Here is a 12,412-nt window from a genome sequence, read left to right on the forward strand (position 1 = left end):
CTCCTAAGAAATAGTTCCTTAATAATAATAATAATAATAATAATAATATAATAATAATAATAATAATAATAATAATAAACATTACTCGGCACATCTATTTGGCCCATAGTGGCCTAAAAGTAGAAATGGGGAGTCTTGGATTAGAGCTTCAAGAGGAATATTGCAACCTTATGAGTCAAAACTTAAAATGATAACAATTTGAAATCTAGCCGAGATTGCTCCGACTGTGTAAATAGCATGTAGAACGACGTCCTAATCTCGTCTCCAGGGCACTTTCCTCTTCAAATAGTGGATAAGCGCCCTGGGACGAGTACGATGTCGTCTGACTGTGCCTAGGCTGAACGCCTCGACGCGTACCAAGTTGTATTGCAGTCAGACACATAAATTATTTCTGTGGTTGAGCGAACCAAGCATCTAAACAGCACCTGATCACTGTCCTGACTCAGGCACACAGCTAATAGATACGTCGTATACTCTCGCTAGTTCAGACATCAGGATCACAGTGTATATCGGCTTTCTTCCCTTCCTACAGAAATCAGCTGTCAAATCAGAACAACAAACAACGATTGAAGCATGGCAAGTGACCAAGCGGCGGTAAATGTGGTGGGACTGGATCCAACATCAACAACGGCCACGTTTTCAAACAATGTCAGCTCATCAAAGCCCACAGTACAGGTTCTTATGCCTTTTAATATCGCTCTATACTATTCTATCATTTTGCATGATATTTTGTTGTCATTCCTGACACGCATACTAGGCACGCTAGTCGGTATGAGCAGAACTTGCCTGTGTCACCAGGTGGCTTCTTTGGATTGCGTACCATCTCAAAATTAGCGTGTATAAAAACGAGGGCCGATTTGTTAGCCATTACAATACTATTTTGCCGTAAGCCACTGATAGGCAAAGAGCATAACTTACACCAGCTTATTCTGCGATGCGATGAGTTAATTGATATTGGTTGCCGACTGCTCTTTCTATGGACCAGTTACTAGTGCGGTAAACCCTCTCAAGCATGAGCACAAACATAAGCATAAGAGGCTTAATGCGCTAGTGAGGACAGCCGCGACATAAGCATAAGCATAAGCGCTCGTCTTATGCTCATTCTTATGCTTATGTTCAGATAGGACATGTTGACATAAGCTTCTCAAACTCATAAATAATTCTTCAAGCGAAAACATAGAAAAACACAACTGTGAAGGAGGCTTGGATACCCAGTCTTAATTAGCATAGAATTTGACAATTTTGCTTCTCCGTTTACTCCTTAATTTTTGTTTCGATTAAGAAGATATATCAAACACCCGAGACAGTATTTCATCGGCCGCAAACACCTCGAATCTCGCGTCGTATTTTCAACTCTCTTCAGTCTCGGTGTTTGGATATCCCGATGAAACACTGCCTCTAGTATTTGATATATTACGTAAAGTGCTCGCTGATTGGCTTAAATTTTTTCGTGTATGCTTATGCTTATGCTTATGCTTATGCAAACATGTCTTCATGTCTTGTGGTGGGACTGGATCCAATATCAACTACGGAAAATAAGTCTACGAACAAATTTAACCCGCTAAAGGCCGCACTACAGGTGCTCACCTACTTGGCTTCCTTCCCGACACGCCTAGTAGGCATGCTAATCAGCATAAAATATCTGGGTCAGCTGGCGGCTTCGTTCAAGCATGATCGCGTCAAATTCGCGTGCATAAAAACGAGGGACGAGGTCTTCACCACTACACAACTAGTTTGCCGTGAACCTCGTAAATAAAGATCATGACAAGTCATACCTTACACCAATTTATTCCGCGATACAATATCGTAACAAAGTTTCATAAAAAAGAACTCTTTGTTTAGTTCAAGAGTTAATTAATCTTTTGTTGCACCATTAATAACAATAAGAAATACCGCAAGTGATAATTAAAAATTCATTAAGAACTCAAAGTTGCGTTCGCTCATAAAATACGGTTTTACCACTAGAAAATGAAATTCCGCGTTAAAGGCCGCGGGCGTTTTCAAATTCCTCGAGTTTGAAGAGCGTTTTCGAAAAGTTCCGCTTTCGTGACGGATTACTGTGCACGGTAACCTTGAAATAAACCTGCGTTTTCAAATTAATTTGTTTGGCGTAGTGTGGACGTTGTCTAACTCTCTTGTCCATATATATTCGTTCACACAGACAGAGTGCATCGGTTTAGGAGCTGGCTACTTCACGTCGAAATTCTCTATTTCCGAGGAAAGCATAAAATTCATTTGTCCTCGAACCATCGAGTCTGTCAAGTCCATTCCTGTAAAGGTCGGTGATACATTCACCATCGCTGAGTATGGTTGTGCAGATGGAGGCACCTCCATGCCACTGATGTACGCATGCGTAAAGGAACTGAGGAGTTTGTATGGGAATGAGTTAGAGGTGCACGTTAATTACGAGGACAAACCGGACAATGACTTCAAGTCGCTCTTTTATTTTCTTCAAAAAACAAATGAGTGAAATACATTCCAATCCAAGCAATGGAAAAGACCAGGAGCCCAGGCTCCTCGAAAGACCATGTAGTTTGTCAATGCTAGGTAGTTTGTCAACACTAAATTGCGACCAAGTGACCACAGCTATTTGCTACGTATATTCTCGATTATTCTCTGGCCTTTTTCTAGGCCATTTCAGTGATACATACATACATACATACATACATACATACATACATATATATATATATATATATAAACGTTTTATAAAGCAAGGACGGACAACTTCTGACGGTAAAAAAAGTTAAAAAGTTAAAAATTTAATAGAAAAACGTTTCGGTCTTAGACCTTCATCAGTTACAAGAGAGAAAGGACGAAAACTAAGTTTAAATACGGTTACAGTGTGGGAGATTACGTAACGAAATGAAAAATACAATATTGTGCTATTAATACAACGTGATTAATACAATACAGGAAGAAACTGCAAAACGAGAAATACAATGCTGTACTATAAATTGCGTCATACAGGGTGATAATTAATAGACCAAACGAAAAGAATACAATACTGTGCATGAATTACATTATAGAGCGTGATAATTGCAGAATCCCAAATCGAGGCCTTTGGAGCATTAAAGGGTTGACAAACAACAAAATCCCTGGAGGGGCCCTTAAACAATAAGCTGTAATAAGATCCCAGGCAGGGCCTTTGAGCATACCTAACACCCAAAAAGCTGACAAAATCCAAGGAAGGGCCTTTGAACTGCCTTATGGCGCGAACGCAGATTTACACAAAAGAAAGTTAATTATAACAAATTCTGTTTTTGGAGTGAAATTCTTTTCTTTTATTTAAGCCATGGGGAGCCAAAGAGAACAGTTGAGCACTCCAATAAGCCTCTTTCGTAATTAAAAACCTATCGATCTCGTCTGAGTCATTAGGGGCCTGCACCTGATCAATGCATTGGAATTCAAAATCATCCAAGGAGTGTGGAATTTTATTGAAATGTACTGCTACCTCACAAGTGGTTTTGTTTGTGAGCATAGCAGACTTGTGGTTACGAAACCTAACCCGAAAATCGGTGGTAGTTGATCCTATGTACTGTAAACGACATTTCTTGCAGGAAACTAAATAGATCACGTTTTTAGAATCACAAGAAAGCCTTGAATGAATGGTGTATTTCCTGCCCGTTTTAAAACTTAGAAATGATTTAGATTCAACAAAGAAATTTCGACAGAGATCGCATCTATTTCTTTCACATTTAAAGCAGCCATTGTTTGGCTGAATGTTTGTCCCTCATCGGCGGTTTTAAAACGAGATGGTGCTAATAATTCTTTCAGGTTTTTTGTTCTACGAAAAGATGGTATGATAGAGCCTTGAGGGAAAAGTTCTTTCAATTTAGGGTTGGATTGCAAAATCAACAAATGCTTTCTAATTATGCTACTCACATTAGGCAAATTAGGATTAAATGTGAGAACAAATGGAAATAATTTCTTCGATTGTTTTCCGCGTTGCCGTAGTAAATCATTCCTAGAAATGGTGGAGGCTTTGGAGAATTGATCGTCAACTAATTTGGAAGGATAACCCTGATTAACAAGATAACCCTTGTACTCAACTGTTCTCTCGGCAAGGAAAGTTTCTTCAGAGCAATTTCTCTTCAATCTAGTCGCTACTCCAAAAGGAATAGCCTTGAAGACATGCTTGGGATGGCAGCTAGAAGGTGGAAGATATAAATGACTATCTGTAGGTTTAGAATAAACATCAGTTCTAATAAACCCATCCACAAGATGTAAAGTAAGATCAAGTACGTGAAGCTCACGTTCAGAAAAACCTAACTCGAATTTAATGGTAGGGTATAGAGAATTAATGTAATCAGTAAATTGATTTAAGGCAGGAAGGCCTTGCTGCCAAAGATCAAAGACATCGTCACGATAACGCCACCACAAGGACGGCTTTATCGGACCGGAAAACTTAGCTTTAAGATCAATTTCACCCATGGCTAGATCGGCATAACTACATGCATTTTTTGGACCCATGGCCGTGCCATGAATCTGAAGAAAGAAATTCTCCTTAAAAACAGAATGGTTGCTTATCAAACAGATTTTTACGGCTTCTAATATGCAAGATGTAGACGGAGTTTTGTTTTCCCTAGCATTCAAAGCTTTCCTAACTGCAGTAAGACCAAGTTTGTTATCGATGTTGGGGAACATTGAAACCACATCCCACGAAACCAGTAAGGTGCCAGTTGGAAAAGGGCCACTCGTGTTAAGATCTCCTATTTTGTTAAGCAAATCCGTGGTGTCCTTAATAAATGATGGTAATTTACGAGCAAGTGATAGGTTTTTAATTACGATATCGATAGGTTTTTAATTACGAAAGAGGCTTATTGGAGTGCTCAACTGTTCTCTTTGGCTCCCCATGGCTTAAATAAAAGAAAAGAATTTCACTCCAAAAACAGAATTTGTTATAATTAACTTTCTCTTGTGTAAATCTGCGTTCGCGCCATAAGGCAGTTCAAAGGCCCTTCCTTGGATTTTGTCAGCTTTTTGGGTGTTAGGTATGCTCAAAGGCCCTGCCTGGGATCTTATTACAGCTTATTGTTTAAGGGCCCCTCCAGGGATTTTGTTGTTTGTCAACCCTTTAATGCTCCAAAGGCCTCGATTTGGGATTTTGTTATTTACCTTGTCCAACGTAAACGTAGGTTTTTTTTGTTTTGTTTTTTTTTTTCTTTTTCAACTGCTTATCTTTGCAAACTATTTTTCCCGTTATATTTACCGCATTGCAAGAGTCCGTTTTATCTATTTTAACTCTTTTAGTTTTTAGGTTGAATTTAACCTAGTTCTGCAGTTATCACGCTCTATAATGTAATTCATGCACAGTATTGTATTCTTTTCGTTTGGTCTATTAATTATCACCCTGTATGACGCAATTTATAGTACAGCATTGTATTTCTCGTTTTGCAGTTTCTTCCTGTATTGTATTAATCACGTTGTATTAATAGCACAATATTGTATTTTTCATTTCGTTACGTAATCTCCCACACTGTAACCGTATTTAAACTTAGTTTTCGTCCTTTCTCTCTTGTAACTGATGAAGGTCTAAGACCGAAACGTTTTTCTATTAAATTTTTAACTTTTTAACTTTTTTTACCGTCAGAAGTTGTCCGTCCTTGCTTTATCAAACGTTTTTAAATTCATTTTTGCGGTGAGGCTTGGACTGTGAATCTTGATTGATCCTCCTGACGCAGTGGCATTCTTTGTTGGCTTGAGGCATTTTATAACCGTTTATATATATATATATATATATATATATATATATATATATATATATATATATATATATATATATATACTTCCTGAACTTGAACAGAATAAATTTATAGAACGCTCGACTCTGAGAGGAACAGTGTAGATAATAAACAATGGTAGCAAGACTTCAATTCATCGTTTTATTGCAATAAAACGATGAATTGAAGTCTTGCTACCATCGTTTATTATCTATATATATATATACATGTGTAAACGATGTTGGTTTGCCAACGATGATGCCTTGGAGAAAAGGATCCAGTGGATACAGAACGCTTCTTCTTTAGATAATTATAGGTTGAATAAACAGAAGAAGATGCGAACTTTTGGTGATCATAGATCACAGAAGACCAAACCTACGGATAACCATATTTACTTGCTACGGAATAGCGCACACCCTGCCCATGTTACCAGGGCCATTCCCTATGGAGTAGCTACCAGGATCCGAAGGAATTGTTCTACTGATGAGGCATTTAGTAAACGCTCTTCTGAGTATAAGGGTTATCTATATAACCGGGGTTATAACCCTAATTTGGTTTCACAACAGTTTGAGAAAGCTCAGTCTATTCCTAGACAAACATTACTTCAACCCCAGCCTAAGGAGTCCAAACAAATTTTTCCACTTGTGCTTGATTTCAACCCTCGCTTACCCAGTATTGGTAGAATTATTAGGAAATACAAGCACCTTCTTTATGATTCACCATCTCTTAAAAAGATTTTTCCGGTAGGGTCCATCATTCCTGCTTTTCGTCGAACTAAAAACATCAGAGAAATCTTGAGCAGTAAGCCTCGTGAGCAACATCGCACGCCCGATAATCAGCGGGGTTGCTTTAAATGCACAGCCAAATGTGATCTATGTCGCAATTATTTAAAGGAATCTAATTGCTTTACTAGCACTAGTACTAGCAGGACGTACTCCTATTACGCAGATTCTTAATTCTAAATCTAAAAATGTCATCTACTTGGTTACGTGCAAGAAATGCAATGTGCAATATGTTGGTTCCACAAGTAACGAATTTAAAATTCGTTTCCGCAACCACAAGTCTTCTATGATCACCAAAAAACGTACTTATGAAGTTGCTATTCATTTTAACAAAGAGCCTCATGCTCTGGCAGATTTTGAATTTTTAATTATTGAACAGCTGTGTAATCTTAGTGTCAATAATAATAGTCTTGATGACCGTTTGCTCACAAGAGAGGCCTTTTGGTGTGCTCAATTATGCACCCTCACACCTCATGGACTCAACAAAAGGTGCGAGTTTAATTCCAGCAATAGGATTCGCTACAATTAACACCATCTTGCTGCTGTATTTGATTTGATTTGATTTGCTTTTTAGCGGGCGTTTTGCTATTTTTATTATTACGTAATTCTTATGTAATCTTAGGTGAAAAAAAGTTTTATTTCTTTGTTCTCTTTGTAAGTTATTGTTTTGTAACTTATTTAAGGCTTTTTCACTTTTTGTAAATTTTATTCCGAGTATTGATATTCTTAGTGTTGAAGAAGCCCGAATGGGCGAAACGTCCACTTGAATTAAAGACCTCCTACGAGAAAAGTTCGCATCTTCTTCTGTTTATTCAACCTATAATTATTTAAAGAAGTGTTCTGTATCCACTGGATCCTTTTCTCCAAGGCATCATCGTTGGCAAACCAACATCGTTTACACATGTATATGTATATGTATATGTATATGTATATGTATATGTATATGTATATGTATATGTATATGTATATGTATATGTATATGTATATGTATATGTATATGTATATGTATATGTATATGTATATGTATATGTATATATAAAAAGTTAAGATGCTTCGAGCCAACAGGGATGCCACGCGCCAGAAGGATCCAAAAGGATTCGTAGTCCAAACCTCGAGTAATGAAATTTGTAGGCAATTGTGGAAAACGAGGACGGACAACTTCGAGCGAAAAAAATATGTATATACAGTAAAAAGTCTAAGAAATCTAAGGCACTGCAACTGATGAAGGTCTTTGACCGAAAGGTATATTTTTATTAAATTTTTCAACTTTTTTTTAGATTTCTTAGACTTTTTACTGTATATATATTTTTTTTTCGCTCGAAGTTGTCCGTCCTCGTTTTCCACAATTGCCCATATATATATATATATATATATATATACATATATTTGCAAAAAGCGCCCGGCGATCTCACCGTAAATACAAGGACTAAACTAACCAATAGGGCACTGTGGTATCCCTCACCAAAAAAAAGGAAAAAAAGAACAGAACGAAACTAAACCACCGATTAACTTTCAATTGCAATCCAAGCATCTGCTTTGTTTATAGGTTTACTTCCAGCTCCATCCAGCTACCTCGCCGATTTCTCAAATGTTTTTGTATCTGCGACGGGAACCAACTTCTACGATCAGTGTTTTCCCAGTGGGTTTGTTAACTTCGGATTTTGCTGCTTTGCGGCTCAGTGGCTGAGCCAAAAGCCTTGCAACTTAACAAAAGCAGTCCTACATTGTTTATCTGAAGTCCCTGATGAGACAAGCAAGTTCCGTAAACAAGCAGAAAAGGACTGGGAACGGTTTCTGTTGATGAGAGCAAGAGAACTATCGAAAGGTAAGGCAAAAGAACTGTGAGAAAACGTGCAATAAACGATAAAAGTTGCCACTGAAGTGTAACAAGGCTCTTATAAGGGAACTTTTACTGAACTAACTCCTCGCCACCCTTTTTCTCGATTTCTACATCAAAGGAGGAAGACTGGCTCTGATTGTTCCTGTGGATGAAGTAGATTACAACAGTAACGTCACCAACACTGAAAAAAGGAACAACTTTCAGAGAAATACCCCTTTGTGTTTCCTATCGTACAGTACACTGTACAAGGTTTGGGAGGGCATGGCAAAAGACAACATCATCACACAGGTAATATAACAGTATAGCATTGATCACCAAGAGAAGGGCCTGGTAACGAATCCTGCAATCGGATTGGTTCTAAGCGCGGTCCGGATTTTCCCATCTCTCCCTGCGGTCACCGCAACGCACACGCGATGTCTGTGTGGAAAAGGTCCACAATTATCAAAGTGATTTGAGAGGGAGAGGGAAAAATAAATAAGTTATTTAACGGCTTAGGGTCGGTCCGTATTCGTGAGAAACTCTGAACTTGGACTTGAAGACTACTTGACAAACCTCGGTCACCGTTTTTCACTATACCGTCCTCCGAGCCGGCAAACAAAAGTTAGATAGTATTGACCACAACAAAAATTCTTATGATGTTAAAGCCAATCAAAACGCCCAGGGTGATTCTGTCTACAGATGACAGATCATCCAAAACACTTTTTTAAAATGAGTTAAAAAGGCGCATTCGTGGCAAAGATATAACTAAGTTCACAGAAGCCGGCTGCAAGGGTTGTATTCTCTGCTCAACATGACACTCTTAAACCTTATTTAGTAAAATTAATAGATTTTTTACATTAGATCAGCTATCGATACATTACCTACAATGTTTAGCTTTATCTTTAAAACATTTTAGACTATTAATATTTAAGTGTAGACATTTTAGTCTTCTCAGTTTTGTATGTTGTATTAGCCTGTGTCTCCTTTTTAGTATGGATTTCTCCCAGGCTGCATGGTTTGACACGTTGATAAAGTTTTATCATCATCATCATCATCATTACTATCATCATTATCAAGATCAACGTTTTTCTAAACCTCTTTATTTTAGTCGTAATGTTTTCTCACAAAGAAACTTTTCTTTTTGTTCATGTTATTTAAGAAATAGAAAACATGTACCTGCGGCTCGTGGTTCAACAGCCACCTTGACAACGTTATGACGCAATTTATCATCAATAAGAGGACAGACGCACAAAAAACTGGCGTCAATTTGTTAAGTAGAAACACGATTTTTAACCAATCAGCGCGTATTTTATTAGCGCTGTTTTCTAAAGTTCAATATTACCCCTGGTAAAATTTTGGGGCTTTTTGATGGGCAATAGCTTATGCTAGAATTTTTTAAAGTCAAATACAGGATGTGGAGAGTAGAAATACTTGCTCGATTTTTTTCCCATGGTTCCCCTTACAAGTTTTTTTTTTTTAGCAGGTTTAGCCATATTTTTATTGGGAAATTTCCCAACTACCTCCCCCCCCACCCCCCCCCCCCCCGCACTTCCCTCAAAAATAATGGCCCGTCCCTAAGGCAGATTCTTGGTAGCTTACACCAGAATTGTTTTCTTACCGCAGAATGAAGTTGTGGAAATGACGCTCCCGGAATATTTCAGAACGCAGAAGGAACTTACAAAGCCTTTTGTGTCAGACGAATCTCCAGTCCGAAAAGCCGGCTTGACACTTGTTTCGGTGGAAATGAAAGAGTTTCCATTTCCAGAAACAAAGATTTTGCTGGAAACCGGAGACGCGAAATTAGCTGCGAGATTTAAGACAGAACAAACTCGCGCTTGGAGTAATTCCATGTTTTTATCAAGTAAGTCGAATGTTAAATTAGATCTATAAGAAAGTCTTTCGGTGCTAAAAACAGTCGCTTCGAATTTCAAGTAATCAGTACAAACCGAAACGTGCAAAGAAAACATCTATGATATAATTTGTTTGTCATTTTCCATTAACACGTAAAAAAATGTTCTGAGCGAAATCTCGGCTATGGGAATATTTTTAACATATTCTTAAAATTTTGCCACTTTTAGCCACAATATTCTTGTAAAAAGATGCGTTGAAAAAATAGAGTGTGACAACTAGAAATACAAGCAGATGGCCGATACTACAAGATTCTCACTTGCCACAGTAATCAAAGATGGCGGATGACAAAGGAATGAACCAATCCGTCTAGTTCTCAGTGCTCCACGGTTTGACTCATCGGATGAAAGTGACATCATTGCTTGAAAATGCTGCACCTGGGTCGTGCTAGGATAGAGCGAGCTTAATAGGCCATTTCCTGGGGGTGGGTACTCTACAAAGTATAAGCCATTGTAGGGAGCCCCGGCCGGGAGAGCATTTGCGAATGGGAGTTACCTTTTGCCTCTGTGTCAAAATGAGTCTTCGCGCGAAACCATTCATATGATAATGTGTTCGCCCTACAGGTTAATGTTTGTACAAAACAAACTCAATTACATATGAATTATTTTGCACGAGGACTCGTTTTACAACACAGGCACAAGGTAACTCAGAAATGGGCTATTTACTTTTTTTCTCTAACCACCTAAAAAGCGTTTGGATACTACGATTCAGGCCAGATTTCTCTTCTTTCGTTGCATCTGCTAACTCAACGAACAAAAAAACACTTCTTGTATTGTACACTGTGCAAGTAATTATCACCTTCTCATACTTTATTTTCCCTTGACAGCCCTTGATGGCCAGCGTTACACTCCTGAACAGAAAAAGGAAATTCTAAACGAATATTTCTGTCGTTTGGAGGAAGAGCTATTGAGTTCTCCAGAGTATTACATGCTACTCGCGATGAGGAATGCATTCATTATCATCGAAAAATCATAGTCTATGAAAAAATAAAAGACTATTTACACATGCAGCATGAAAAGGCAAATTTAAGTTGGCGTAATGTTGGCGTTAAGCTACTATAAAGTTCTGCTTTACACAGCTTTACGTCACATTTACTTTTCTCATGCTGTTTTAAGGATTGCTTCTGAATCATTCGAGTTATATACCCTATTAGCCTCCATGCACAAACTATGTACCATTGTCACCTTTAATCGTTTTATATGTATCTGTTTTTTTTCTTTTTTATGCTAATATTGTAATTCAAAATGTAAGTGCAAACTAAAGTGAAGTTGAAGCTTGGGTGAACCAAGTTAGGCGCCAAAACATCCCCGTATAGGGCCGGAAATTCAAATTTGTCGAGGACTGGCACAGAATTTCCAAGGCCTCACGAATTCTCCCCCTGAAGTTGTTTGCTTCTCTGTTCGGTATCTTGTTTCTGGTTAAGTCAACTAAAGAGTCGGGAAACAATATCTTTACTCGATAATATCTAATAAATACATGACTGTAATGCCATTTCTGCGTAATTTTTTTGACAGAAACAAAGCGTTTGTCGTGTTTATCCTCAGTGATTTCCCCATAATTCAACCTGTATATACCAAAGGTTATATTTCACATTGTAAATACTTTATGGGTTAGGGTAAACAAAGCGACAGCGTTCTCAGTTCACAATCTTACTCTGTCAATGGCAAACGAGTTTCAGGTCCTGTGGGTCCTGAAAACCTGAATCAGAGGTTAGAATTTTGATATTTCGGAGAAAACAGCGTATATAAAATTACGGAAAGGATTCACAGCGATGAAACTCAAATCAAATTCAAGCCTGGAATGGAATTCTCGAGAGTCACTCGTTTCGCAAGCTAGAAAACTGTTCAAAGCCTCTCTATTTTTTTAACCCACGCGAAGGAAAAAGTGAGGGAGGGTGGGACGCGAGCGAAGCGTCCCCACCCGCTACGTACCTAGTCAAGGCTATTGTTTTCCACTGGCGTCCAGTTCTCTCGCGATTTAATCCGCGCTTTCAACGATCGAATAAAAATATGGGAAAATGGAAAGCTGTGAACAGTCCATCAAGTTTGCGCAGCAAGGAACGAAGTCTCGAGTAACGGGATTGAGAATCAAATTACGAGCCGATAAACAAGATGAATTAGGATTGGCAAATTCTAAATGCATATATGCAGTGTATAAAGCTTAAATTTTCAGTGACTGCT

General features: G+C 38.2%; 1 protein-coding gene and 1 pseudogene across 2 annotated transcripts; both read left to right on the forward strand.

The window, feature by feature from the left end:
• Positions 1–233: 233 nt before the first annotated feature.
• On the forward strand, positions 234–11,723 carry LOC110068993 (uncharacterized). Of its 2 annotated transcripts, none has more exons than XM_089287835.1 (6): positions 234–675; positions 2,162–2,454; positions 8,050–8,330; positions 8,464–8,633; positions 9,948–10,185; positions 11,059–11,723. In XM_089287835.1, the coding sequence occupies exons 1-6, from the start codon at positions 574–576 to the stop codon at positions 11,205–11,207; spliced, it is 1,233 nt and encodes a 410-aa protein (XP_089143961.1). In that variant the 5' UTR covers positions 234–573; the 3' UTR covers positions 11,208–11,723. The 2 variants fall into 2 exon arrangements, with proteins under 2 accessions (XP_089143961.1, XP_089143962.1); XM_089287836.1 differs by lacking the exon at positions 234–675 and adding an exon at positions 1,441–1,579 and having other exon boundaries at positions 2,162–2,462; positions 8,058–8,330.
• LOC149113081 (uncharacterized) lies at positions 5,950–7,697 on the forward strand (annotated as a pseudogene).
• Positions 11,724–12,412: the final 689 nt, after the last annotated feature.

This window comes from Orbicella faveolata, unplaced genomic scaffold (assembly GCF_042242905.1).
Source record: "Orbicella faveolata isolate gen_17 unplaced genomic scaffold, um_ofav_v1 contig_15, whole genome shotgun sequence".
NCBI classification, from domain to species: Eukaryota; Metazoa; Cnidaria; class Anthozoa; order Scleractinia; family Merulinidae; genus Orbicella; species Orbicella faveolata.